At 43.9% G+C, this 25625-nt stretch overlaps 2 protein-coding genes across 44 annotated transcripts in view; both read left to right on the forward strand.

Moving 5' to 3' along the window:
• Window positions 1-10752, forward strand: part of PPP3CC (protein phosphatase 3 catalytic subunit gamma) — an 82752-nt gene extending 72000 nt beyond the window's left edge. For 2 of the 17 annotated variants that reach the window (XM_081514287.1, XM_081514309.1), the window contains exons 11-15: window positions 477-503; window positions 1388-1469; window positions 2090-2187; window positions 9089-9118; window positions 10227-10752. In XM_081514287.1, the coding sequence (XP_081370413.1) occupies window positions 477-503; window positions 1388-1469; window positions 2090-2187; window positions 9089-9118; window positions 10227-10444 (455 nt within the window). In that variant the 3' untranslated portion in view covers window positions 10445-10752. Of the gene's footprint in view, window positions 1-476; window positions 504-1387; window positions 1470-2089; window positions 2219-9088; window positions 9119-10226 lie in introns of all 17 variants that reach the window. The other 15 variants (XM_081514389.1, XM_081514400.1, XM_081514298.1 and 12 more) reach the window with 8 other exon arrangements.
• Window positions 10753-12621: 1869 nt separating this feature from the next.
• Window positions 12622-25625, forward strand: part of SORBS3 (sorbin and SH3 domain containing 3) — a 34748-nt gene continuing 21744 nt past the window's right edge. For 6 of the 27 annotated variants that reach the window (XM_081514048.1, XM_081514271.1, XM_081514058.1 and 3 more), the window contains exon 1: window positions 23099-23479. In XM_081514048.1, the coding sequence (XP_081370174.1) occupies window positions 23424-23479 (56 nt within the window). In that variant the 5' untranslated portion in view covers window positions 23099-23423. Of the gene's footprint in view, window positions 12921-14986; window positions 15536-15576; window positions 15767-20533; window positions 20663-20845; window positions 21063-23098; window positions 23480-25625 lie in introns of those variants that run through there. The other 21 variants (XM_081514262.1, XM_081514080.1, XM_081514176.1 and 18 more) reach the window with 13 other exon arrangements.

Below are 25625 nucleotides of genomic sequence, written 5' to 3' on the forward strand. Positions count from 1 at the left end.
GATGAACGCAAGATTCTGAAGACTGTATAAAATTTAAACATGGAAAAACTGTAATATCTCCAGAAGGAGATGACAAGATAATTGTGTCCATCATACAAAAACATGATGCTCCATTTAGAGATGTACTTGCTGTTCATTCTGTCCTTTGTTCATTGTTTTCAGCATTATTTGTTACACAAATAATATCTTTTTTCCTTGTCTGATTTTATCTTCATGATCTGTGGGGATAGAATATGTTGGAAAATAAGAGATGTGAATTCATTTAAAACTTTGAAGGCTCCATGCAAGAAGTCTGTAATTTAATATTCTCTCATGATACCAAGGATGTCTCTTCTGAGTTGATAGAGATAATAGCCTGCTTCTCTCATTGCATTTCACTTTGATTTTTTTTTCTCTCTCTTCCATGCAAACTTAAATTTCTCTTCCCATATTTCTATTTCCATCTCCTTGTTTCTTGGTGTCTCTTCTCCCTGAAGATCACTACATTTCAAGCTTTCAGAAAGGTATCTGAACAGAATGTGCTACAAGCTTAATACTCTCTGTCTGTCTCATCACGGTCAATTAATTAGACTTTTTAGTTATACTTGAATAATTTCAGACAGGCCCTCCATCCTCCCTTTCTGTTTTAATGTATACGTTTTCTCTGGCCCCTGCTGTGTGATCCTGCAGGATTTTGAGAGCTGGGTGGGTGAGGAAGGAGAGGCCACGTTTCTTAGTTTCTGACTTTTGAATGCGGCCACCTGATGCATGCCTGGACATTGACTTCTGGTGTGTGAGCTGTTTCCTAAATCTGATATGAGAAAAGGCCACAAAGTCTTCTGTTAACTTTTTTGATGTTTGATTAAATACCTTACCCATCATCCTCATTTGTACTGCACAGCTGTCTGTGGTTGGAAATAACTCACCAGTGTGTGAGGATGATAGAATGAAAACAGCTCCTGCTCAGTTCAGGAGAGCCAGCTATGTGCTGTGTTTCCATGTAGAAGACAAGTGCTTAAGTCATCCCTTGCCATTTGGCCGACCAAGCCCTGCATCGTGAGGTGGCCCACAGCATTCTCAAGAGATATTTTTGCTGTAGTAGCAACTGTCTTTGTTTGTATGTATTTCATTCTTCACTGTGTTCTACCTTTCAGAAGCACCAGTAAGTTCCTACCTTCATAAATCCGCTCACTTGGTCCTTTTTGTGGCCCCTCCATTTTTTCACTTCATCTTTATTTTCTCCTCTTGCTCCTTAAAACTTCTTGGGTTTTTTGTTTGTTTAGACAAACTTAGGCCTTGATTTCTTTGTTTAAAACCATTTCTTTAACTTAGAAAGGCGCTTCATCCTGCATTTTTTTAAACCTGTTAATGTATTCCTTTAACTCACTTATTGTTTGTATTCTCTAAGGAGGCACTACAGTTCGAAAGGAGATCATCAAGAATAAAATCAGAGCTATTGGGAAGATGGCACGGGTCTTTTCAATTCTTCGGTAAGGATAAGTCTTGTCATTATGGTGTGCAATAAAAATGTTTTGAGAGTGATTTAGAAGTTGATTTCAGATCGGTAGTTTTAGAATTGGAGTGTGGTATCAAAACTGTGGGTCTTTGGGTTGAATGCAGAGTGAATCAGTCCTACATGTTAAAGTGACTAGAAATAATTTTGGCAACCATTTATTTGGTGTGAGGTTAGATACAGTGCAGTGAATGTTAGTGATTTAATGTGGATTCTAGAGCTCAGTGGCCTCTGTTCACACTCTGGCCCTACATTTTCTCAGCCATGTGATCTCATTTTCTTGGCCTGTAAAAGATAATAGCAGGATCTGCCTTTTAAGGTTATTTGGAGGATTAAATAGGGTAATATATGGAAAACATTAGATCAGCACCTGACTATTAAGTGGCTGTAATTGAAAAGCAGGGCCTGGCTAATTGCTTAAAGTTGGAATATTTACAGAAAACATCCCTTTTTTGGGGTCAGGGAAGGGGTGGAAGAAGGAGTACCTATCCTCCATCTTTGTGCATCTTTTCTTGTCTTCTTTCAAGTATCTTTGTAGATACTGGGTGGTAGACACCCTGCCTGACATTAACCCGGGGCTTTGATCTTCCTTTGTAGGGAGGAGAGTGAGAGCGTGCTAACTCTCAAGGGCCTGACTCCTACAGGGACACTCCCTTTGGGTGTCCTCTCAGGAGGAAAGCAGACTATTGAGACAGGTGAGTATGAGCAATGCTTCTTTCATGGAATGTGTGCTCCTGTTATCCAGCAGTCAGTGTCAAATTGGAAATTAAGGCTCCTTTCAATTAATGGCACTGAAGCAATTGAATATCCATCTCTGGAGGGGAAAAAATGGATTGATCCTTCTCACCATATGCAAAAACTAAATCAGAATGAATTATAATTTAAATGTAAAGGATAAAAAAATAAACTTCCCAGAAAAAGATATGCAAACTAAGCATTGAGGAAGATAAAATTTTAAATATGACACAGAAAGCACTAACATTAAAAGAAAAAAATGAATAAATGAGTTTCATTAAAATTGAGAATGTCTGTTCACAGAAATTCATGACTAAAAAAGAGAAAAGACAGACTGTAAACTGGGAGATTTTTGTAGTACATATGTCTGACGAAGAACTTACATTCAGGGTCTATAAAGAACTGCAACTCAATAAGAAAAATACAAACAACTAATTTTTTTTAATGGTCAAAAAATGTTAACAGTACTTCACAAAAGAGAGTACCAAAATGGCCAAAAAGCATATGAAAATTCGATGCTTAAAATAGTTATTCTTCTGGGAAATGGATATAAAACCATGGTGAGATACCACTACACATCCTCTAGAATGGCCAGAATTTGAAAGTGTGACAATATCAAGTGTTGGTGAGTTTGTGGAGAACTAGATATATTGCTGGTGCATTTGTAATTGGTTCAACCACTTCAGAAAATTGTTGGGCAGTAAATCAAAACATTGGTCTACCCTATAACCAGGCAATAAGAATAACATTATGAATCTATGCAAAAACATTATGAATATATGCAAAAAATATTCCACTTAATATTTATATAATGGAGTATTACTCAGCAATAAAGGTAACATTATGAATATATACAAAAAATAAAATTATGAATATATGGTTGAATCTCATAGATACCATGTTTAACTAAAAACACTAGATACAAAAGAGCAGAGACTGTTTGATTTGTATGATGTTCAGGAGCAGGCAGATGAACACTTCTGGGTAGGACCAAAGTGAGGGTGTCGGGCAGGGGCTGGCAGCTCTGGCCACAACCATGGTGTACACAGCCTCACAATGCCTTCATCAAGAGGAACGTGTTCCTGGGGCTTCATCAGCTTCCTGGAGCCCTGGTTCATCCCTGAGGGTCCCAACCAGGGAGTTATCATCCCTCTGTTGGTGACTGGTCACTTAGCTGTTGTCTCTAGTCACGAAGAGATATAAAATTACCTCAATACCCTGACCACCTTCCTGGATGCGCCTACTTTGGCCATCCACGGCCTTAAGTATTCATAGCACATTGGAACGTCTTACTCTACAATGCAGTACTATTTTCCCTGTCACCTTTTTTCACCTTTTGAGGAATTGTATACCTACTTAACGTAAACTGTACAAACTCCATAAAATGTTTGTGTACTCTACTGAGATAGAAAGACACTGATGCTGGGAGAGATTGAAGGCGGGAGGAGAAGGGGACGACAGAGGATGAGATGGTTGGATGGCATCACCAACTCAATGCACATGAGTTTGAGCAAGCTCCAGGAGTTGGTGATGGACAGGGAAGCCTGGAGTGCTCCAGTCCATGGGGTATCAAAGAGTCGGACACAACTGAGTGACTGCACTGAACTGAGACAGAAAGTGCTGTTCTGGGGCGGGAGGGGGGCGGGGAAGAGCCTAAAAATATTAAATAATGAAAAAAAAAAGGAAGTGCTGTTCTAGAAAAAAATACAATTAAAAAATAATAAAATGAAAAATAAATAAAAAGTGCTGTTTTTCTAAGAAAAATACATGACTGTCTCCGTGAAACCTGTGGATCTGAAGGCTGCTCCTGCCTACTCACTACATGAGCATCAGCGAAGGGTTTAAGAACTGTTACAGGACAGTGGGGCAACCAATAAAAGAACATATTCAGAAGGAAGATCTGTCCCACCAGAATTATGCCTAAGCATATTTTCAGGATGAATTTACTTCTGCTGTCTTCTGGAATAAATTATTTTTCTGTTTCAAAAACAACAACTGGCAGACTCATAAATAGTAAAAGAAGTCACAGTGGCTCCTCTGGTGGGAGAATATGGACCCAGAAAGGGCACAGGGGACTTTTGGAGTAGGAGTCATGTTCTGTATCACTATTGGGGTGGTAGTTACACAAGTGCATGCATATATATAAAGATGCATTAAGCAGTGCACTTCAGATCTGTGCATAGTGTGTGCCTCACTTGTATGCATTTTATATCTTAATTTGATGGAACCTTAATTTTAAAGTTCCTCAGTCAGAGAAGGAGTTTGCCTCTTTGCCTGCAAACCATATCCCGCAAGAGTACCACAGTCACCTCTTCATCCATAATGTTAGTTCTGAAAATCATATGGGTGCTGACTTCCTAAGGAGAGAGCTTGATAGAACCCAGGAATGAAAAGGTTGATGTTTTTCAGAATAAACAAATCTGGTCAAGCGGGGGAAGAGACATGAAATCAGATCACTGGATGGCTAAATTCTAGGCTTGAAAACTGGAGTTGAAGCATTAACAACTTAAGAGTTCACTGCTTTTTGAATTGTTTCTACTTCAGTTTTTCTTTTTTCCTCTTCTCCTATAGAAATACCTCTTATAGGAATTCTTTGTGTTTTGTGAATATTCCAAAGCTATTGATTCTTAGGAACAGCCTCGCTTCCCCATTCTTTTCATAGGATTGGTTTCCTCTTTGTCTTTCAAATCAAATACTGAAATATTAGAGTTTATTTATGAGAAGGAATGGATATTTTCTCCTTAGAAGTATATAATTAATTTTCTTAGCTTCTGTAGTTTCATAGGAAGAATATTGTTTCTGATTGAATTTTTCCTCTCAAATGCACAGTTTCTTGTAAGCAAATTACTTTTCTGTCATTACTTCGTTTTAGTCATGTGAGATATTCTGAGAGCAACTCTGACAAGGCAGTTTAGAGTTAATAGGAAGTAACATGGGTAAAGAAAAAAAGGAACATCCTATACATCCTTGCTTGAAACGTTTCGAAAATTTGCTGATCCACAAAGTTGTTTTAATCTGAACCAGATTTTTCTAGATCTTGATTTGAAAAAGTAAATCGGTAAATCTGGGAATAAGTAACAGAATTTTATAGATGTGTTGTTTGGAGATTTGTTGCTTATAACCCTTAGTCTACCTTTTGTTCTCAGTCCCAAATATATGCAGTTTCTCTTCATTCCTGACTTTAATATGAATGTTTTAATCAATATAAGATTGTTATTGATACAACCCACTCCAGTATCCTTGCCTGGAGAATCCCAGGGACAGAGGAGCCTGGTGGGCTGCCGTGTATGGGGTCGCACAGAGTTGGACATGACTGAAGTGACTTAGCAGCAGCATTGATACTCGAAAATTGATAGAAAGCTCAGGAATGTGTCAGAACATAATTAAAGTTGCAGCAAACTTTTTAGAGTTTCTTATTCTCTCATTGATTTGTAAGGACTGAGTTTATTTTGTCATTTTCCCATCAGAGTCTCAGTTCCCCAGTTTTAGTGACAAACGAGCATGAGCTGAAAAGACCTTTTATTGTTCATATAACTTTACTTGGACAGCCTTCAATGAACAAGGTCCCATCCCATATGACCTTATAGCCTGCATTCATTTATACCCCACCTTATTCCAAGGGGGATTTGAGTAAGTTACAGTATACATCCAACACGGTGAAGGGAAATAAATATGCTGAGAAATTGGAGCACAAAGGAAAACAAACCAGTGAAATCCAATAATTACACATTTAATTCCAGTCTTCCAAGTAGCCAAAATAAAGAGGAAAGACCATAAGATTAAAAAAAAAAAAAGGTCAGTTATAAATGGCACTCCATTGAAAGTTTTAAAGTTTTGTGTGCTACAAATGGAACCATCAAGAAAGTGAAAAGATAACCCACAGCATGGGTGAAAATACTGGGTTGACCAAAAAGTTCATTTGGGTGTTTTCATAACATCTTGCAGAAAAACCCAAAGGAACTTTTTGGCCAACTGCATCTTTACAAAGCATATATCTGATAGGAGACTAGTATCTAGAAACTGTAAAAAACTCTTGTAACTGAATAACAATAAGACAAATTACCCAATTAAAAATGGGTAAAAAGTTGAATAGACATTTTTTCAAAGAAGGGATACAGATGACCAATAAGCATGTAAAAAGATGTTTCACATCATTAGACATTAACCACAATGAGACATCACTTTAATTAAAGACCCACTGGATAGTTGTGATCAAAAAGACAGACAATAACAAGTGTTGGTGAGAATGGAGAGAAATTATGATTCTCATATACTGCTGGTAGGGATGTAAAATGGAGCAGCTCTTTGAAAACCAATTAGGCAATTTCTTTGATGATTGAACATACAGTTAATCATGTGACCCAGCAGTTCTATTCCTAGTTATATACCCAGAGAAATGAAGACATAGCCACACAAAAACTTGTACACAAATGTTCATAGCAGCATGCTTTGTAATAGCCAATAAGTGGAAACAACACAAATGTCTATCACCTAATGAATGGACAAACAAAATGTGATATATCCATACAATGAACTATACTATTCAGTCGTAAAAAGGAATGATGTATTGATACAATCCTCAGCATGAATAAACCTTGAAAACATTTTGCTATGTGAAAGAAGCCAATCACTAACACCACATAGTATATGATTCCATTTATGTGAAATGTCTAGAACAGCCAAATCTGTAGAGACAGAAGTAGTGGTTGATTGTAGTGGTTGATTGTAAGGTTAGGTGAAGGAATGAGGGAGGGAGATGGTTTTTTTTGGGGGAGGGGTGATGAAAATGTGCTAACCATAGATTGTGGTAATGGCTGCACAACTCTAAATATATTAAAATCATTAAATTGTACACTTTAAACAAGTGAATTTTATGGTATATGAATTATATTTCAGTAAATAAATCTCATTCAATAAAGAAAAGTATTTCAGTACAGGGGAAGAAAAAAAAACAGTTCTTCAGTTTTATATGACTCTTGCTTATAAAGAATGACCCTCATGCGGGCTAATTTAATACCCAATGCAAAAAGCAATTCTAGGAGGACCCAAAATAATGCGATATTAGTACACATTTTACCACAAACATAGCTTTTAAAGTCTAATTAAACCAACACTGTATACAATTTCAGGTAAAGCTTTGTTGTCCCACTTCCTAACAGTTGCTGTTATGGTATGCTGTCTGAAGGCACTGTCCTTTTCTTCTGAGAGTTTGTTTGTTCTCTGTGAGGGGATTTGGGAGGATTTGACATTGCTTTAACACATGCCAACATATGGTTGACAAATGTAAACCCTCACTTGATAAGTTGATTCCAAGTTGCCATTTTTCACATTGCATTCGGAAGTTAATTTTTAGTTCTTCCAGTTTTTCCTCTGTGATTGATTATAAAAAGCTTCGGGAACAGCAGACTGTTACTGTTGATTATTCTTCCTTGCCTTCTTTTAAAAAATTAGTTTGGGGGGAGCTGACAGGATTTTCCTAATAAGATCTTTCTTGCTACAACCTGTAACCTTTTCATATACAGTAAGTCCGCTACGTAAGAATAAGTTTCATTCCAAGAGCATGTTCATATGTCCAGTTTGTAAGTCCAACAAAGGTAGCCTAGGTACCCAACTAATTTCACATAATACATAAAAAACAAACACAGAAACAAAGGAAATATTTTTAATCTCATAGTACAGTACCTTGAAAAGTACAGTATAACAGCTGGCATATAGGGGCTGGCATCGAGTGAACAGGCAAGAGGAGTTACTGACTGGAGGAAGTGAGAGATGGTAGAACTGAAGGATCATCAGCAATCAATGGAAGACAAGCTGCAATTTCACTTAAACTAACTGATGTGACTGAACATGAGAACACATGTTCACATCTTTGAAAGTTCTCAACTTGAAGGTTTATATGTAAGGGACTTGCTGTAGTAGTGCTTTTACTGTCTTAAAAAACAAATGCAGGAAAGTTTACCTGTTAGTACTAATTTTTAAATAGCTTCCTTTTCCATCACTGAAGAAGAGGACCTTCTTAGTAACTGGCCTGCTTTCTCACATGGAGAATGGAAGCCGTGTAAGTTGGATATGTCAGCCTCTGCTGTGTCTCTAATTCCAGATGGTACATGAATTTGTATTTGAAATTGAATAGCTTTTTTCCTTTCCCAGCTTAGTAATTCACCCCTTGGAAAAGAAATAGCCTCTCACTTGTATTCCATTTTTTCTCTCCTTCCAAATGCCAGTCTGTTATTCAAAAGCCGCTCTTTAAAAAAAAAAAAATTACTTATTTTAATTGGAGGATAGTTACTGTGGCAAAAGCCATTCTTTTTTATTAAGTAATTATAAAGGATAGCTAGACCCTATAGAAGTTGGTTGAAATAATTCATAGTTTTAAATAACTTTTTTTAATAGGATGCAGCAGCAGCTCATTTAGTACCATCTAAACTATCACAAACTAAAGAACGGTTGTAACATCAAGTGATTTGACTGAACAGTATTTGGACTGGACTGGTCAGTATTTGATACATGAATGTCAAGGCGTAAATTAGCAGCTGGCTATTTAAAATGAGGAAAGCAGCATTTCGTTTCTCCGAGTCAGCTTGACTGTCTTAGCCGTGGATGCCATTAGCTAAAAGGTTCTCATGCCATTTGCAGTGTGAAAAATCTTAGTAACTCTCCCCACCTCATATTCCCCCACCTCCACCCCAGTTTAGTTTTTCGCAATAATCCTCTTGCTTCTCTGACTAGTTCACTTTTATTGCGGATGGGAATAGGCTCAAAGGTCGGGCCCCGGGATGTCTGTGCTGGCAGCAGTGCTGTTGGTTTACTCACTCTTTTTCTGTCTTCATTTTTGCATGCCACTGCTCCTGCCTCTTACAGCCACAGTAGAAGCGGTAGAGGCCCGGGAAGGTATGGCCATGTTCCTACGATAGATGTGATCATGTGTCTGTCTATTAGTTCTTTAAAAAGCTTTGTTAATGTTAGACATCTTTTATTGTTGCATCACCAGAACTGTTAACACTGAGAAAAGGAAAAGATAACTCTAGCTGTGCTCACAAAGTATTTCCTTTGTGTCCTTCATTTGTGTAATATTAACTCAAATGACCCTCTCCACAGCCAGAGTCCTTTCTGGGCTCTCTCAGTTTTAATGCAATGGCTGAAGTTTAAGCAACCAGTCATGGGGTGTTCAGATGGTGCAGTCTGATAGCCCTTCCATACGTATGAGGTGTCCATTTAATTATTGGAAATTCAAACCATCAACAACCTCTTTATCTAATGATTCTGAAGCATATCAAAAGTAGAGGCAAGAGCAGATAGGAATGCAGTCTGATTTGTTTCTGAGGTTGCCCTCAGTCAGTCAAGCTAAATTATACAAATTTTAAGTACCAAATTATCTGTGAATCCAAGGCTGAAAATCATCACAATTGATAAACTTGTGTTATAAATTTAATCATTCTGTTAGAGAATGGTGGTTCACACTGGAATGCCTTTCCTTGGTGATAGAGAAGTTTAGTCAGAAAGAAAATACCTAGAAACTTTTTTTAGGTGGCTTTTAATTTACGTTCAGCTCCTGGTTTTGCAAGATTAAAAAAAAAAAGCTATCCTAAACAAACAGATTAGCTCTTTTGTTACTTTTTTGTGTGGTCAGTGTGATGTTTGTGTTAGAGTAACTAGTCTGCTTAACTTGTTCTCTTATTCTCCTGTTGCCTTCTTTCCTCTCTCTGAGCACGTTTCTGGCATAAGAGACTCTTTCAAAGGTATTGGGGGCTTTTTGTCAGGTCCACTTCTGCTATGATGAACTGAACTATGAAAATTACTTTCACAGTTTCAGTGGCCCTTTGGGCCTTAAGGAAACAATAGCTTCAGACCAGGCTAATTGAAATCAAATATTGCTTATTGCCTTCACCAGACATGTGCTCCTCGGTCACCCTTCTATATTTTCCTCTAGGAGGTTGCTGTATGCTAAGAAACTTAAAAGATGTCTAATGGAGCTCCTCCCTTTCCTGTTTTCCTATAGCCATCAGAGGGTTTTCGCTTCAGCACAGGATCCGGAGTTTTGAAGAAGCCCGAGGTCTGGACCGAATTAATGAGCGGATGCCACCCCGCAAAGATAGCCAGTACTTTGATGGGCCGGTGAAACTGGTCCAAGCCAACGCTGCGCACAGGAGCGACAAGGGAAGAAGAGCCAGTAATGACTCAGAGCCCTGCGGTGGCACTGGTGGATCCAAGACTTAACAGTCCATGTTTTTATTTATTATCGGAAAGCTAAACACAAACAACTTAAACAACTTAAACCTGGAGGTGCATTCAAAATACACTCTGCATTTACTCTGTAAGAAACGTGACCCTTTTATAAATTCTTTTAATTTATGTTTAATATATATATGTAAAATGCATCTGTTTTGTTTTTCGTTTTTTTTTCCCCTTTTGATTTTTAGGAACTGATCTGATTGTCTGACACATAGTGAAGTCGTGTGTTATAAAGGGGACTGTCCCCAAATAAAAGGGCCTTGGAAACCTCTTCCCTGGCTTCCTGACTTGAACTAGTCAGCCTTTTCTCTTGTTTTTGGAGGTAGTATTGTTCATTCCAGACTAATCATCTTGAAAACACAAAAGGGTGTTTTTTTTTTTCCTTTCCTACAGGGTACCACTGAAAAATATCTCTCAGATTTCAGTGGCTAAAACTTCTCTTCTTATGGAAAACTTGATTATAGTAGAACTCCTCAGTGAATAACCCAAACCCAGTGATTTTAAGGGCCAAGGGAAATGCTTTCCATAATAACCTACTCTCTTCTGGACTCTCAGTTACTCTTAATGTATCCTGGTATGGCAAAATAAAAAATAATGAGGGATTTTTTGTAGAATGACTTAAAATTTATTCATCTAACCATGAGCATGATTGGTTTAAACTTCCCTTAGAACTTTGGAGATTTCTTAACTGTTGCCAGATTCTTTTGCTTTATTTTTGAACCCTAGGTAATTTACCTCATCTGCAAAGAAAGTGACATTTCTAAATATTTTATAAATGCCCTCTGTAGAACCTTCGACAGTTATGCCCTTCTGTGTTACTGCATCAGCTCTCACATCTCTTCTCCCTGTCTTCCATCTGTTTTTCTGTGTTGACATTTTTGAAACCAACTGGGGCCCCTGGAGGAGGGCATGGCAACCCACTCCAGTATTCTTGCCTAGAGAACCCCATGGCAGAGAAGCCTGGTGGGCTACAGTCCATAGGGTTGCAAAGAGTCAAACATGACTGAAGTGACTTAGCACGTGCACACAGGGTCATAGAAACTGACTAAGTTAAAACGGTCCCCTTGTGAACCGGAAGTCTTGCTAAAGGACATTGGGTGAGTGATGCTCTCCTGTCTATCAATACTGGGATGTTCCTCCATTTTTCAGCACTCATTAGGTTGAACTGTGTATTAGTCTCTCTCAGCATATTTTAGAATATAAAAACAAGTGTTCAGATACAATGTTTGAATAATCTTCCCTTAGTTTTTTGGGTCACAAACAACTAGTGAAGAAAATTTCAGGGATCCTTAGGCTCCCATTTTTGGTTTAGCCTGGTGACAGGTGCCATGTCATAATAACTCATTGGTCAGCCTTGTAATGAATGTACATGTCTGGGCAACACTGTGCCAAAGTGCATATTTGTAGAATTCCTTAATGTCATTTGGGATGTAGAAGCCCAGTCTTGAAACAGGTATCCCAGACAGTAGTACTTTATGTTTGGAGCTTCAAGGACACCAGAAAATATTTTTCAAAAAATACAACTTCAGGGAGTTCCCTGGTTGCCCAGTAGTTACAAATCCTCCACACTTCTACTGCCAAGGGCCTGAGGTTCAATCCCTGGTCAGGGAACTAAACTCCCGCAAGCCACATGGTGTGGCTCAAAAAAAGAAAAAACAACAGCAAAAAAAAAAAAAAAAAAAAAACATAACCTCATAAGGAGAATGAGGATTTAGCCCATCTATCTCTGTTTTCCTATACCTTGCTAACAGTTCCAAATTTGTTTATGACAGAAATCAGAGTATTCAGGAGATTGGAATCTGATGGCATAGATTGCTCTCTTAACAAAAAAGATAGGAAGGATACTGGGAAGAAGAGAACAGATCTCTTTTTGGGTTGTGAGTAAAACTTCTGAAAGAAGGGAGAGTCTCCAGTAGCTGTCTTTACTGATCGTCATTTCTTTATAATCAGAGGAATTCATCACCTAGATATCCTCATACTCCTCTCTCCCCCAATCCCAACAGAGAAAGGGCCGCCATTTTGGAAATCTCACGTAATGCTGACCATCAGTTCACAAGTTTGATGAATGGGTGTCCCTGATCCCTTTCTCTTGTCCATCAAGGCTATTGTTACACATACACGGTCCACAGGTAGAAACCTTGGGCTTCGATCATAAGGGCTTCAGTCAAGAGGCAAATAGTAAAGTAGCTAATTTAAATCCTTACAAGTAAAAAATTATATTAGTTTTTTAAAAAAGAAGTTACTTAGGAAGGTCTTCATTTTCTTCTCAAAATGAAGTAGTATGATAAAACAATTTTCCTTGATAGAGCCCAGTGAAAAGATGTATTTTACAGGTACTCTTTGAGCTGTTGAAGTACCAGCCGAAAGTTAGGTGGTCACAATTCAAGAAAATTGGAAGAGGTTTAAAAGAGCAACAGCTCTTAAAGGAAGTTGGGTTTGAAAATCCTGTTGAATGCTCGAGGTAAAAGCATTTCTTACGTTCTGTGGAAAGCTGGGATGTGTACTTCAGTGCTTTAGAAAGTTGTGTGGTGAATGTAATACAGTGCGTATGTGCGTGCTAAGTCATTTCAGTTGTGTCCGACTCTGTGCAACCCCGTGGACTGTATGTAGCCCACCAGGTTCCTCTGTCCATGGGATTTCCCAGGTAAGAACACTGGAACGGGTGGCCATTTAAACCAGACCAAAATCAGTGTACCTGTATGGGCATTTGCACCTGTGATTCAAGACAGTTTAGAAGATGTGAGTCTTAGGAATATACTGTAATAACAGTACTTGTTCTTCCCTTTAGACTTCATTGGAGGATTTTAACCTATTTTTTAATGTTTTAATCTAAACAACAGCTCCCAAGAGGGCTGGTGGCCTGCCCTCGGTTTGTCATAGGACTACCTAGGGCCTGATCGTCTGCCTGGAATCATCATTTCAAACAAACATTTTAATGCTGACAGTGCTCTGCAGTGTCACTGTTCTGAAAACCTCTTCTGTTTTTACTAAATCTTTCCTCTGAATGTTTGCTCTAAAGATACTAAGAAATACTTTTCTCTGGTTCTCCTTCACTTTAAAGTTCACGGGGACCTTATTCAACTCTTTTCATGGTGGGGGCGGCGGAGGTGGGGGGCACTTCTTACGTCATTTCTCTAGAGGGCTTCTTTGTGAACTTTTCTGAAATAACCATTTTTGAAATGACACTTCCCAAAGCTCAGTTTTCCCAATTTTGTTTACATCCACGTCATATGAAATTTCAGATTGATCAATTGACAGTTCTTGTTAATCAAGATTTCAGAACTCATCTAACGTAAGTTTAAAATATACATCCTGTTTTAATCTCTGTGCCTGAATATTTAGAGCAAAAGCAAAACAAATAAACTGTGTGTGTGTGACAGAACGCTAAAACAAAAACAGCCTGTTTTCTTCAAAACCTTAGGTTATGGGTATAGACATTGCTGATTCACTGGGCTTTTTTGACTAGATATTGACCGGCAAAGCGAAAATGGCTTATCACACAAATGGGCATGATGTGCCTTCTTGCCTAAGACAGAAGCATCAGACTCGCCAGGAATAACTGTTTTTCATATCTTTTAATCTATGTTTACATAGCCTTCTCTATTCCTACAGAACAGATAGAGTTCCATGAAACAAGTTTTTCTCAACAGCAAAGATTTGCTTTCTTATCCTGGTAACAGGATAACTGATTTCATGACACTATTCAAAATAGGGCTTCCTTGGTGGCTCAGATGGTAAAGAATCCCCCTGCAATGCAGGATACATGGATTTGATCCCTGGGTCGGGAAGATCCCCTAGAGAAGGGCATGGCAACCCACTCCAGTATTCTCTCCTGGGAAATACCACAGACAGAGGAGCCTGGTGCTCTTCGGTTCGTGGCGTCTCAAAGAGTCGGACGTGACTGAGCGACTAACATACATTCAAAACAGGAAAAGAAACGCTCTTGTTTTGTAAACAGAATGTCATTATTTAATATCCTTATGGAGCAAGGGTGGAATTCCTTAGAATTGGATAACTTGGGGCCTTAGCATTGTCCCTTAGATCCTCTTATGAGTAATTTTAACACAAAGTTTGAGGTGCCTGCTCTCTGTAAGAAAAGTATTATAAACCATGCCTACATGAGATGCAGCTGGATTCACTGCTCGTGGTCATTACTCAAGAGTCTCTCTAGCCTCAGAGTAAGTAAGGCTGAAATCCATTCCCTCTACTCTCCCTTGTTTATGTAAATATTGTTGCTAATCTCCAGAATTTTTGATTATACCCTACCTATACATATAAAACTCAAGCTCTTGAGAATTAAGTTCATCCTGACCACTCTGGGTGACCAGTCAGTTAAAATGGTTTAGAATAATCCTGTTACCAGATTGACAGATTCATAGTTTTTCTCTGTATTAATTATCAGGGGTGGGGTTTTTTTTCCCTCTCATTTTTGTATTGAAAATTATTTTCGCACCCATAAAGGCTTGTTGAGATATCATTCTAGAATCTCCAACATTTATCATAATTGTTATAGTAACTGTGGAACCCAAGTCTTTTCAGAGCATTGTTCAGCTTTCTGTTTCCTGGCAGAAAAGACCAGAGGGAAGGTGAACCCAGAGCCCAGGTTGTGGGAGTGAGGCTCCAATTTCCTAAATCACTTGTGATTATAAACATGGATTCCCACCTTGCCTGGCACCCAGGTCTACAGCTTTTCTGAAATCGGCTATACGAGAAAGTAAAGGGCAGGCTAGGGGAACCCAACAATAGCTGGAGGAAGGTTTTTATTACCTGGAGGACAGCACTGAAGCATTGGCATGCCACAGTCCCTCTTCAGCTCTGCTGTGATCAAAGGCTCCTAGGAGAGTCATAAGAAAGAGCAGATGCGTGTAGGGGAAGAAAGTCATGTAGTCAAAAAACAGAATTATTCCTCTTGAGTCCAGCAGAGAACTGTATTCACAGGAGAGCTCTGTGCCATTGACAAGAGTTCAAAAGAGGAAGCCTACGTGACTTTGAGACTTGTGACCTGACCTGCCTCTATCCAGCCAGCCAAATTGAATGGGGTCAGAGTTAGCTGCCTTCATCTATGCAGTCACAAAGGTAAAGATGATCCTGGAGAGTATATTCCCTCTGGGGAGGCCGTAGCCTCACGCCCCAGCAACCTTGGCAGGACTTGCTAAATAACACCTTTGTCCGAGACAGGGTTATGCATCTTCTCCTCTCCTACACCCTCATGAGCAGTCCAGGTGGCTTAAGATCAAGAAGGGAGGACATGAATGTGGACCATCCCTCTGAGCAGCCCTAAGGGAGGGCCATGCACACTGCCTTTTTGTAAGTCTTTGCTCCGACTCCCTTCACTCCCTTAACCTAGCTGTCTCCAAATACCTTTCTTTTTTTCTGCATGTTAAAGTGAAGTGCATATAGTAAGGAGGAGGTCTACTGTAGATTTTGATTTGTGTCAGAGAAACTTTTTGGAGACACCATCACGAACGCCTCACTTTTCCTTTCTGAGCTCACCGTGACCCAAAGCTGTGTTTCCTAGTAGAAATGTCAGCAGGCGTTTTGCCAAGAAAGGATCTGGGCTTTGCTTCCTAAATGAGACAGTTAGACATATGAGACGAACTGGTGGTGTAATTTTTTTTGAGGCTTTTCTGAATGATGGATTATTTGCTTGTGCTTAGAGATTACTGGCTTCTTGCTTTCTGTTATTTTAAAACAAATGGTGGAAATGTTATTTATTGGTAGAAATCATTTAATAAAATAAGTTTTTGTGAACAAAAAATTAATTTGTTAGAACTTTCTTACTGTATGTTGGAAGTCATCTTGAAAAAAAAAAGCAGAAAACACTCTTCAGATTAAATGGTAACGTTATTGGCTCCCTGTGTCTTTATTTCCTTTGTTTCCTGGTGGAGGCACTTGTATTTGGCTCTTGTTGTTTAGCTGCTGATTTGTACCGGACTCTTTTACAACCCCGTGATCTGTAGCCCTCCAGGCTCCTCTGTCCATGGGATTCTGCAGGCAAAAATACTGGAGTCGGTTGTCATTTCCTTCTCGGGCTCTTACCCATTCAATAATTCCGGAGGTCAAGGGAAAGCCTGCTGCTTGATGTCCAGGTCTGGTCTCTGGTAATGCTAATTCTGCTAATTCCCCTCTCAAGTAAAGGAATCCCATCACAATAAAAGGAACCTCTTTCCTTGACCTCCTCAGCTCTCTACTTTTCAACCTGTTTTGCTGGCTGCAGTGTTGGTTCTCTTTCTCCCACTCAGAACCCACTTCCTTGTCCTGGCCTCCCTCCTGGCACTCGGCCTCCGCCAATTTACTCTCAAGTCCCAGCTCCTTCTATGGCGTCTCTGGCAGAGGCCGCTACTTGAAGAAAAGGAAGAAAGACATCCCAGAAAACACACGGTCTTTACAAAAGATAAAAATAATTTCTATTAGAGCAGCTTGGTAACTTTGCATATGATCCTAATAATAGACACAGATGAATTCCATCTTGGGAGAAGTCAAAGAAGCCAGAGAGGGTCCAGTGTGGAGTTGGACCCCTAAGAAAGGAAGTGTCAGTCCAGCTTTTAATTCCTCAGGGAAGTAGAAATACCAGGAGGTGCTGTGAATTCATAAGGAAAATAACTCCTCTGGCCAGGTGGGGGTTAGGGGACAGGCTCTTTAGACTGGAAACAGCATCAGTGAGGGGATTCTATCAGTTATGGCAGTAGATGTAGAAAGTGTCAGTCAGGACCGACCAAGCCTAAGTAAGGCGATTTCACCGTCAGTACAGACACAGCAAGGACAACAGTGCAGTTTATGGGCTGGAAGACAAGCCCAGATTGCTCATTCCAAATGAGCTAAGTATGCATTTTGGGCTCTTTGCGATCTCAATAGCATCCTGACTTAACAATGTCCTCAGCTAAACCCTCAGTAAAATAAGGTAATATTTGCCCTTATTTCAGAGTCTTTTTTTCTTATTTTTATTAATTATAGTTGATTTACAATGTTGTTAATTCCTGTTGTACAGCAAGTGATTCAGTTATAAACATTGTTTTTAATATTATTTTCCATAATGGTTTTTCATGGGGCATTTTTTTTAATTGGAGGACAATTACTTTACAATGTTGTGTTAGTTTCTACTCTACTACAACATGAATTGGCTATCTGTATACATATATCCCCTCCCTCTTGAACCTCCTTCCCACCTCACCCCTATCCCACCCCTCTAGGTCATCACAGAGCACCCAGCTAAACAGACATTTTTTTAAGCCTGAAAATTAAGAACTCAAATGCAAATTTCTATTTACCTCTCACTACATCTAGATCCAATCTGACTTTCTTGCCGGCTCTGTGTAATTTCCTGATCTTTTTATCACAACTTTCAGGTTTTAGAAAGAAAATCTCTTCAGTTTCAATACAGGGGATTAACACTGGTAAATTATTCCTTTTAATGTGGCTGTGGTTCAGGAGAAGGTTCATTTTAGAATTCGAGGAGGTGAGAAGACAAGGTCATTCCATGTTTGGAGACCAGACCTCTTGTATCCACTGGCCAGCAGATCAGCCCCCTTATCTTTCTTATCTCAGTTTACCTTCTGGGAAAGGGTCATGGAGATCTACTTTTCCAGCTCCTGGTCTGTGTGCTCTTCTTTGTGGCTGAGTTAACTTGGCTGGATTTTCCCTCTGAGGTCATCACTTATTTATCTTTCCCTTATAAAATCTGCTCTCTGAAGAACTGACAGCCACTCACTCTTCTTTTCTGTCCTGAGAACTAAAAGAAGTTCATCCAGCTCAGTTCTTCTCAAAGACATCCCATCTGCACATTGTGCTTGTTTGCTCAGCTATAAAAGGAGGGAGAGAGAGAATAGTCGTTGGTGTGATGTCAGCGTAAAGGCCTCCCTGAAGATAGACTAGATAATTGGACAAAAGGCTGAGTTCTCTCTCAGCCTTCAGGATTTGGATGTGGCTGACTCTGAGAACCTTGAATAGATGGCTATTACATCATGTGTGCGCTATGGAAGGACTTGTGCCAAGCCAGCCCAAAGGCCTCATTCTCTGTCCCAGGGGATCCACTCACTGTGGTTACCAGGCTCCAACAAGGACCACACTGACCTATAATGGGTATTTTTTCCCCTTACTTGACAGTGACTATACTAACACACTTGGGTTAGGCTACACCACTGTCAGCTTCAGAGGGTCTTCCAAGACCCGCAGTGGGTCACTCATGTTCCCCTTCTGTCGCTCCTGCTTCCATGACTGTTTGGCCTGATAAGAAGCTCTGGTAGAACTTGGCTGGCAACATGAGGAAAAGCTGGAGTCAGGAGTGGACCCAGGAGAAAAAAGATGAAGTCCAGGGGATGAAACAGTGCAGATCTGTACTCCTGTCCCTGGTGTGACTTGTTTTCAGTTCCTCACTAATGGGTCGCCATGGCCTTCCCCTGTAGAGAAGTCCAAAATCCTCCAAAGGAACAGGGTTTTCTATGCTAATCCATTCTGGTTGGTCTGCTTTGCTCAATGTCCCTGGCAGTAAGAAAACACTCTTCTGAGAGCACAAATTAAGAACCTGCTCATAGCCTATAGCAGAGTTTGTTCATTCCTGTGGAGGAGAAAAGAAGGAATAGCAGATGCTCTTCCTCCGTCTAATATCGGGGAACTGAGGCACAGAGCCGGGGGGCCACTTGGCTGCTCAGGGCTGATCTGAGTGTGACATTCAGACGCCAGACTCTCAGCACCAGACACTCCTCAAGGACTGAGAGTTCAGTGTCTTCTTTTTTAATTTATTTTTAATTGGAGGATAATTGCTTTACAATATTGTGTTGGTTTCTGTTGAGGCAGTCCTAGCACAGGTTGGAAAAGAATTTCCAGACACAGAGCATTTCAGGAGGCAGTGAGTTTATTAAGAACAAAGAGCAGAGATAATGTGAGCACTTGCGAACGCAGTGGGCCGACCTCCTGACAGACCAGGGAGAGCCAATTTTTATAGCCTAAAGACAAAATTCTTGCCAGAAGATCGACACTAGGTGATTGATTAGGATGCTATAGGATGAGCACTGAGGTGGGCATTTTTGCCCTAATATGGGTCAGGAAGTTTGCTGGTGATGATCAGGGGGACTTTTGGCAAGGTTACAAGGGGGCTCAGGTTACAAGGGTTACAAGGCTCAAGGTTACAAGGGGGGCCACTTCTGTGGCCTTGGGGCAGGACTCCACAGTTGCTGCCACACATCAGCATGAATTAGCCACAGGCAGATAGATACACACGTTCCTAAGAGTTCACCAGGTTTATGTCTTCTGGGAGGCCTGGCTTACTTTTTCTCACTTGAGAAACGAAACTGAATTCTCCGCTCACCCAATTCACTTACATTAAACAGCTACTTAAATGCTCTTTCCATTCATCCTTCCTTTTGATGACTGAGGCTGATGGTCAGAGCCACCCACATTCCTGTATGAACACCCACCCTCTTTTCCCCCTTCCAAGTAAAGAGCATAACATCTACTGGCAGTCTCTTGGCTAATCATCCCTGAGTGTGGCGGGCATGGACAGACCTCAGTTGACATGGGGGCCATAGGGGGATAATCCATGGAACAAAAGGTGGCAGCCTCAGGGGGCAGGGTGGGGGCGGGGCACGTGGCCAACCAGGATCAGATAGCTAGAAAAAACAGCGGTTATGTAACAGTGTTTACTATGGCTCAGGTGGCTCTGAGAAGACACAGGCAGCAGCCCCCCTGACAAAAGATCGTGCCAGAGCCCGAGGAAGAGTCAGAGGGAGGGAGGTCGCTGTCAGGAGATAAGGCAGTCGCCAGAGGAGACAGTGCACCGGGATGAAAGGAATCTACTCTGTTGTTGGTGACAGCCCGGTCACCTGGGATGGCCCTCCTTAACCTCAGCTTCTCCCTGAGCCATGCCAGTTCTCTGGCCCGTCAGGCCAGCAGCCAGCCAAGCTGAGGCTGGCAGGAGGAGTTGAGAAATCAGACACCTGGTTTGGGGCTGAATCTCTGGATGTTGCGACTCTTTTCCTTTTAATCTCCCACTTTTCAAAGAGAAAGTGTTCTCCTCCCTAAAGAGCAGAAAAGGAGGCGTCAGTTCAAGGTTCCTTAGACTCTGTGCTCCCACCGATTGCTCATCCTCTCTTCCATGAGACTGTGGGTTGGAGGGAGCTCCTCCTTGGTCCAAGTACACAGCCTCTGACTCTCAGAAGGAGTGTGATTCCCACAGGTGCCATAGCATGGCAGGTTCTGAGACAGAAGGTGATAAGCCCGACAGGACCTGAAGCAGACAGGCAGAAGTCAAAGCAGCTCAGGTCTCTGGCAGAGCTTCCCCCACCGCCTCCTACAAAGCTGTTTACTGGATTCCCCATTCCTATAGACGAGGCTAGTAGCCAGTCCCCCGCTCCTCACCCATGGCTGCCACCTCCCCCTTGTGAGAAACAGGAAGCTGGGGACCTTTGTCGGCTCAGCTGCACCCTCTACATTAAATATTTATCTTGGAGTCCAGGTCAGAGCCCTAGAGAATAAGAGAAGCTTGCTGCTGGTGAGAAGTGGGTATGGCCAGGATTCCTGGAGTCGGAAGATCGTCAGCTTCACCATCTTTGGAGAACAAGGAAGAACACGAAAGAGATGTGGCCCTTAATCGCCAGGATCCTGACAGGTGGGAAAAAAACTGGTGACAAGGGAGATGGGCACAAGCTTTGTCCCTCAGGGAGGGAAGAGGGTGGTGCCTGGGGGTGAGTAGGTATCCAAGCATTAGGGGAAGGGCGATGTACTGCCGCCTGCACTCAGGTACTCCCAAAGCTCCTCCCTCCTCTCCGACACTGACTTCGGTGGGCAGAGGTTACCCGGCCCATGCCTGTCCCTCCAGCTTTCCTGGAGAATCAGAGATTCTTGGAAGGGGCCTTCAAAGTGATCTGGTTCAGCTCCCTGCTGTTGTTTAGTTGCTAAGTCCTGTCCGACTCTTTTGTGATCCCGTGGACTGTAGCTTGCCAGGTTCCTCTGTCCATAGGATTTCCTAGGCAAGAATACTGGAGCGGGTACTCAGTGCAATAATTACCTTTATGAAGATGCCCCACAGTTGGCAGACTTGGAACTCCTGAAATCATTTAAAAGCTCTTTCTTGGAGACCTTGGATCTGCTTTGGAGTATGTACCCAATGGTGCCAGGTCTGCCAGTGCAGCCAGGCAGTTTCCATGCGGCAGTCCTGCAGACACTGGAAGCTAGGTGGCACGCCTCTCTCTTTCTCAAGCTTGTCAACCTAAGCCTCCCCTCCTTCTGCTCTTCACACGTGAGATTGTTCCAAGCTGGTTCACCGCAAAGCACACAGCTCTTTTAACCTGAATCAGGGAATGATATAGCTAATAGTATCTGTGATGGTAGGGATTTAAAAATAAGGTTTCATCTTTCTCCATTCCCTTCCTTCTCAACTTTTGTGCTGAATGGAAAACACTCTGAAGTGCATGGTGGCCTCAGGGCCAGTCTAACTCCCAGTTATTGTTGTTTATTTGCTAAGTTGTGTCTGACACTTTGTGACTCTTTGGATTGTAGCCTGCCAGGTTGCTCTGTTCATGGGATTTTCCAGGCAAGAATACTGGAGTGGATCCCCCTGGATCTCTAGGGGGATCTTCCCCATTCAGGGATCTGTACTGGCAGGCAGGCTCTTTACCATTGAGCCGCGTAACTCCCAGTAGGTCCTAACAAATGGTTCCATGTTTTCATAATCTATAATTGATCGCTTCCAAAATAGATCTGAGATTGCCCAGCAGGTATTTACAATTTAGTTGATTTGGGGCATGGGGTCTCAGATCCAAGCCAAGGACTAAGAAGTAGTATCCCAGAGTCTGTCCACTAGCTGTAGGTATTGATTAATAGTAAAGCATTCATCAAACCTTCACTATAACAGGCTCTGTGCCGGCACAGAGGCTCTCTCACACAGGGGAGAAGGGGTAGTGGGGATGGCCAGAGGGGATGGGAGCCAATGGGCGCGGGCTCTTGGGACTGGTGTCAAAGCAGTGGGAACAGCGGAAAAGCAGCAAGATCAAAACAAATACGGTGTATGGGAACACCAAGACCCCGGTAACCCCATCCCTGCCAAAGGGACCTCGCCCTCATCCTCTTCAGGGGCGCGGCACGCCCAGGGGGCCGCTGCCTCGGTCCAATTTCCTCCCGCGGCTGTCCTCCGCGGGGCCTGCACGTGTGTGAGCATCCGCCCATTGGCCAGTGCACGCTTGTGTGTGTATGTGTGTGTGTGTTTGTGTGTGCACACGCCCGGGACGCGCACTCGCGCAATCAAACTCTCTCTCTCCAAGAGAGGAGGGAGGCGGCCGGGCCTTAACTCGACCCACTAGGCCACTCTGTCCATGCGGCGACCTTATCCAGGCCCCAGCCTGTCTGCATCCGGGTCCCATATCAGTGGCTGGCTCGACCCGGGTTCTTTAATCACTCCTGCCCTCTGTCCTGGCTCCGCCAAGCAGCGGCTCCCTTCCCACCCGCTGGAAATGTCGCTGGAAACTCTGAGTGGCGCTCGCCGGCCCCCGCCCCCGCCCGACGCCAGCCCTGCGGTGGGGGCGGGGGAAGCAGCTGGGAAACCGGAGCGGTCTCCCCGGGGACCCTGGACCGCCTCTCCCGGCGCCGCCTCGCGGCCGACCCGGCCCCCGGCAAGGCCCACGGCGTCCCCGCGGCCCGCCCCCTCGCACCCCGACGGGGAGCTCTCTCGCGCCCGGGCCGGCCGGAGCCCCCGCCCTCCACCCCAGTCCGGCCCAGGGGCCAGATCACAGGGAGGAGACACACTCCGCCCGCGCGCCTGCCGGCCCGCGCGCCTCTCACGGTCCTTCCTCCCGGCGCGCGCCCTCGTCCCCATTTCTCCGGCCCCGCCGATCCCCCTCTTTCTCCTCGGGCGCCCGACCTCGCGGAGCCCGTCCTGACCGGGTCACGAGGGCGGACGGCACAGCCCGGACTTCTCCCTGCCCTCCCTCCCCGAGGGCCCGCCGCTGCCGCGCCAGGCAGGAGCCGCGCAGAGATGCTCCTGTGTCCTCTCGGGCGTCCGCAGTCCCCACCACCTGCTCTCCTGGGAAGGTAGGTGCCCCGGAGGAGAGGAGGCGGGGGCTGCAGTCGGGGAGCAACCCGCACTCCAAGCCGGGGGAACGCGGGAAGCCCCTCCCTCGGGGTTCCTGGTCCCAAACTCTGGGGGAGGGAAAGAGGTGAGAAGTTCCCCCTCAATCCAGATGAGGCGAAAGTCGAGAAAACCTGAACTTGTCCACGTGGACTTGTAGCTGGAAAATACCCCTGGGATGCGACTAAGACCCAAGCCCCCAAAGTCAAGGCAGTTCTTGGAGGGAAGAAGGGGTCTGGCAACTACAGTTGGCTATTTCACGTTTTTCCGCCGTAGGGGTGAAGGGCTGCCCGATTTCAGGGAGGACCCAGGGATTTCCTGTACCCCTCTGTCCTCTGCCAGATGCGGGACCCACTGCCCCAGTGTGGCAACCATTGCCTGGTGCCTCCATCCTCCCTATGAGAAGTCCTCCTTATCACCTCCTGGTAGGGAGGAACACTCACCCCACCCTTCCCCACCCATTCCTGCGTATCCTGAGAGGTGCGTCACAGGGTGCCATGTTGGGGAGGGTCAGACAGCTGGGCCACCAAGGATGAGCAGCACCTGAAGAATCAGGTGGCACAGGCAGACCTCCTACCGGCCCCTTCCTCCTACAGGGCAGTTCTCAGAGAATGCAACAGAGTGGGTGGCAGAGAGAGGGAAGGAGGCTGGGTCAGCTGATGATCAGGGCTGCCTGTGCTGACCTCGCATCTTGGCCTCCATAGTCAGCTGTCCAGGGTGGGGTTGCGGCTAGGAAGCAGCATGCCTCAGGGCTCCGGATCTCCTACTCTCCCCTGCCTCAGTTTCCCCTGCAGAGTGGGGGAGAGTAGGCGGGAACCGGGGTATGTCTGCCTGTTTTGCTCTTGGTGGGAGTCCTAATTGGATCCAGCTGCTGAGCTGCCTGCCACTCCTCCAGCCTCAGCTATTCACTCTCCCCCGCCACCCCAGCTAGGGATGGGACCGGAAAAGCTGTGTCCCTGGTAGGTCTTCTCAGATGTCAGAAGGAATTACCACTCCCTGACTAAAGTCAGAGAGCTGCCCCCAGCTTTGTCTGTACCCTACAGCCCCACCATGACTGAGCAGAAACTGGGTACAGCAGTAGTCACAGCCCCTGTGGCACCTTCATCCCCTCCGGTCTCCACAACACTTGTACTGCTCATATGACTCCAGCTGCACACCACCCCCCACTGCATACCTCCCACCTTCTATTCAGCTGAACCTCCTCTGTACCTACAATTCCCATACTGCTCACATGACCCCCCACCCCATCACCCTGCACAAGCCACGTTCTTACACTCCATCCACCATATTAAGCATCCACCGTGCTAACACTCCATGCTACATAAACATCACCTCACAAGCCCCTTGCCACCCTCCTGTGAACCCCTGGACCCCACAGGCACATGCAAGCCTTAACTCTAAACGAAAGTGCCAGAACCGGTCCAGTGCCAGAAGGTGGCCAAGGTTGGCTCAGCCCCTGGCCACGTTCAACAGGACAGGTGAGGTGGGACAGGATGGCCTGAGCAGCACGGCTCTCTGGTGGAAAAGCCCTGTTGCCTGCTCTCCTGGATGCGGGAGGCCTGTCTCCTGACCTCACCTTTGCCTAGGGCGGAAAGACCCAGCTGGCCAGTCTGGCATGATGCTCCTAGGAAGACCCTCTGTCCAAAAGACAGCCTAGAAGTGTAGGAGAAAGTGAAGTGTGTGCACACCTCTGTGTATGTGCGTGTGTGTGACACTCAGCACCACCTCCCTGTGAGCTGGCCAACTCCGTGCTCACCCACTAACTTGCTGTCCAGCCTAAGCCCTGGCCCAAGCCACCTGACCCCTCGCTGGCATCCTCAGTCCTCTGAGGCTTCAGTTTGAGCCAAGAGTCCAAAGAAGGGAGCTGATACTACTTTGAGCTCAGAACGAATGGTTCCTGCGGACTGGACATGCCCAGCCTCCCTAGAATCTTGGCCCCGCTGGGCAGTGGGCGGGTAGCCGCTCCCCACCCCGCTGCCTGACTAACCCCTTGTGCCCGCTGGCAAGCAGATGCTCACGGAGCCTGGGGGTGGCAGAGGGAACTGAAACAAAGTCCTGGCACCCGGGGCCTCCTCTGCCAGCTGCCCCAGTTCCCTCTGTCTTCCCTCC

The sequence above is a fragment of the Giraffa tippelskirchi genome, chromosome 1, assembly GCF_054371585.1.
Source record: "Giraffa tippelskirchi isolate mGirTip1 chromosome 1, T2T-mGirTip1v1.2.pri, whole genome shotgun sequence".
NCBI lineage: Eukaryota > Metazoa > Chordata > Mammalia > Artiodactyla > Giraffidae > Giraffa > Giraffa tippelskirchi.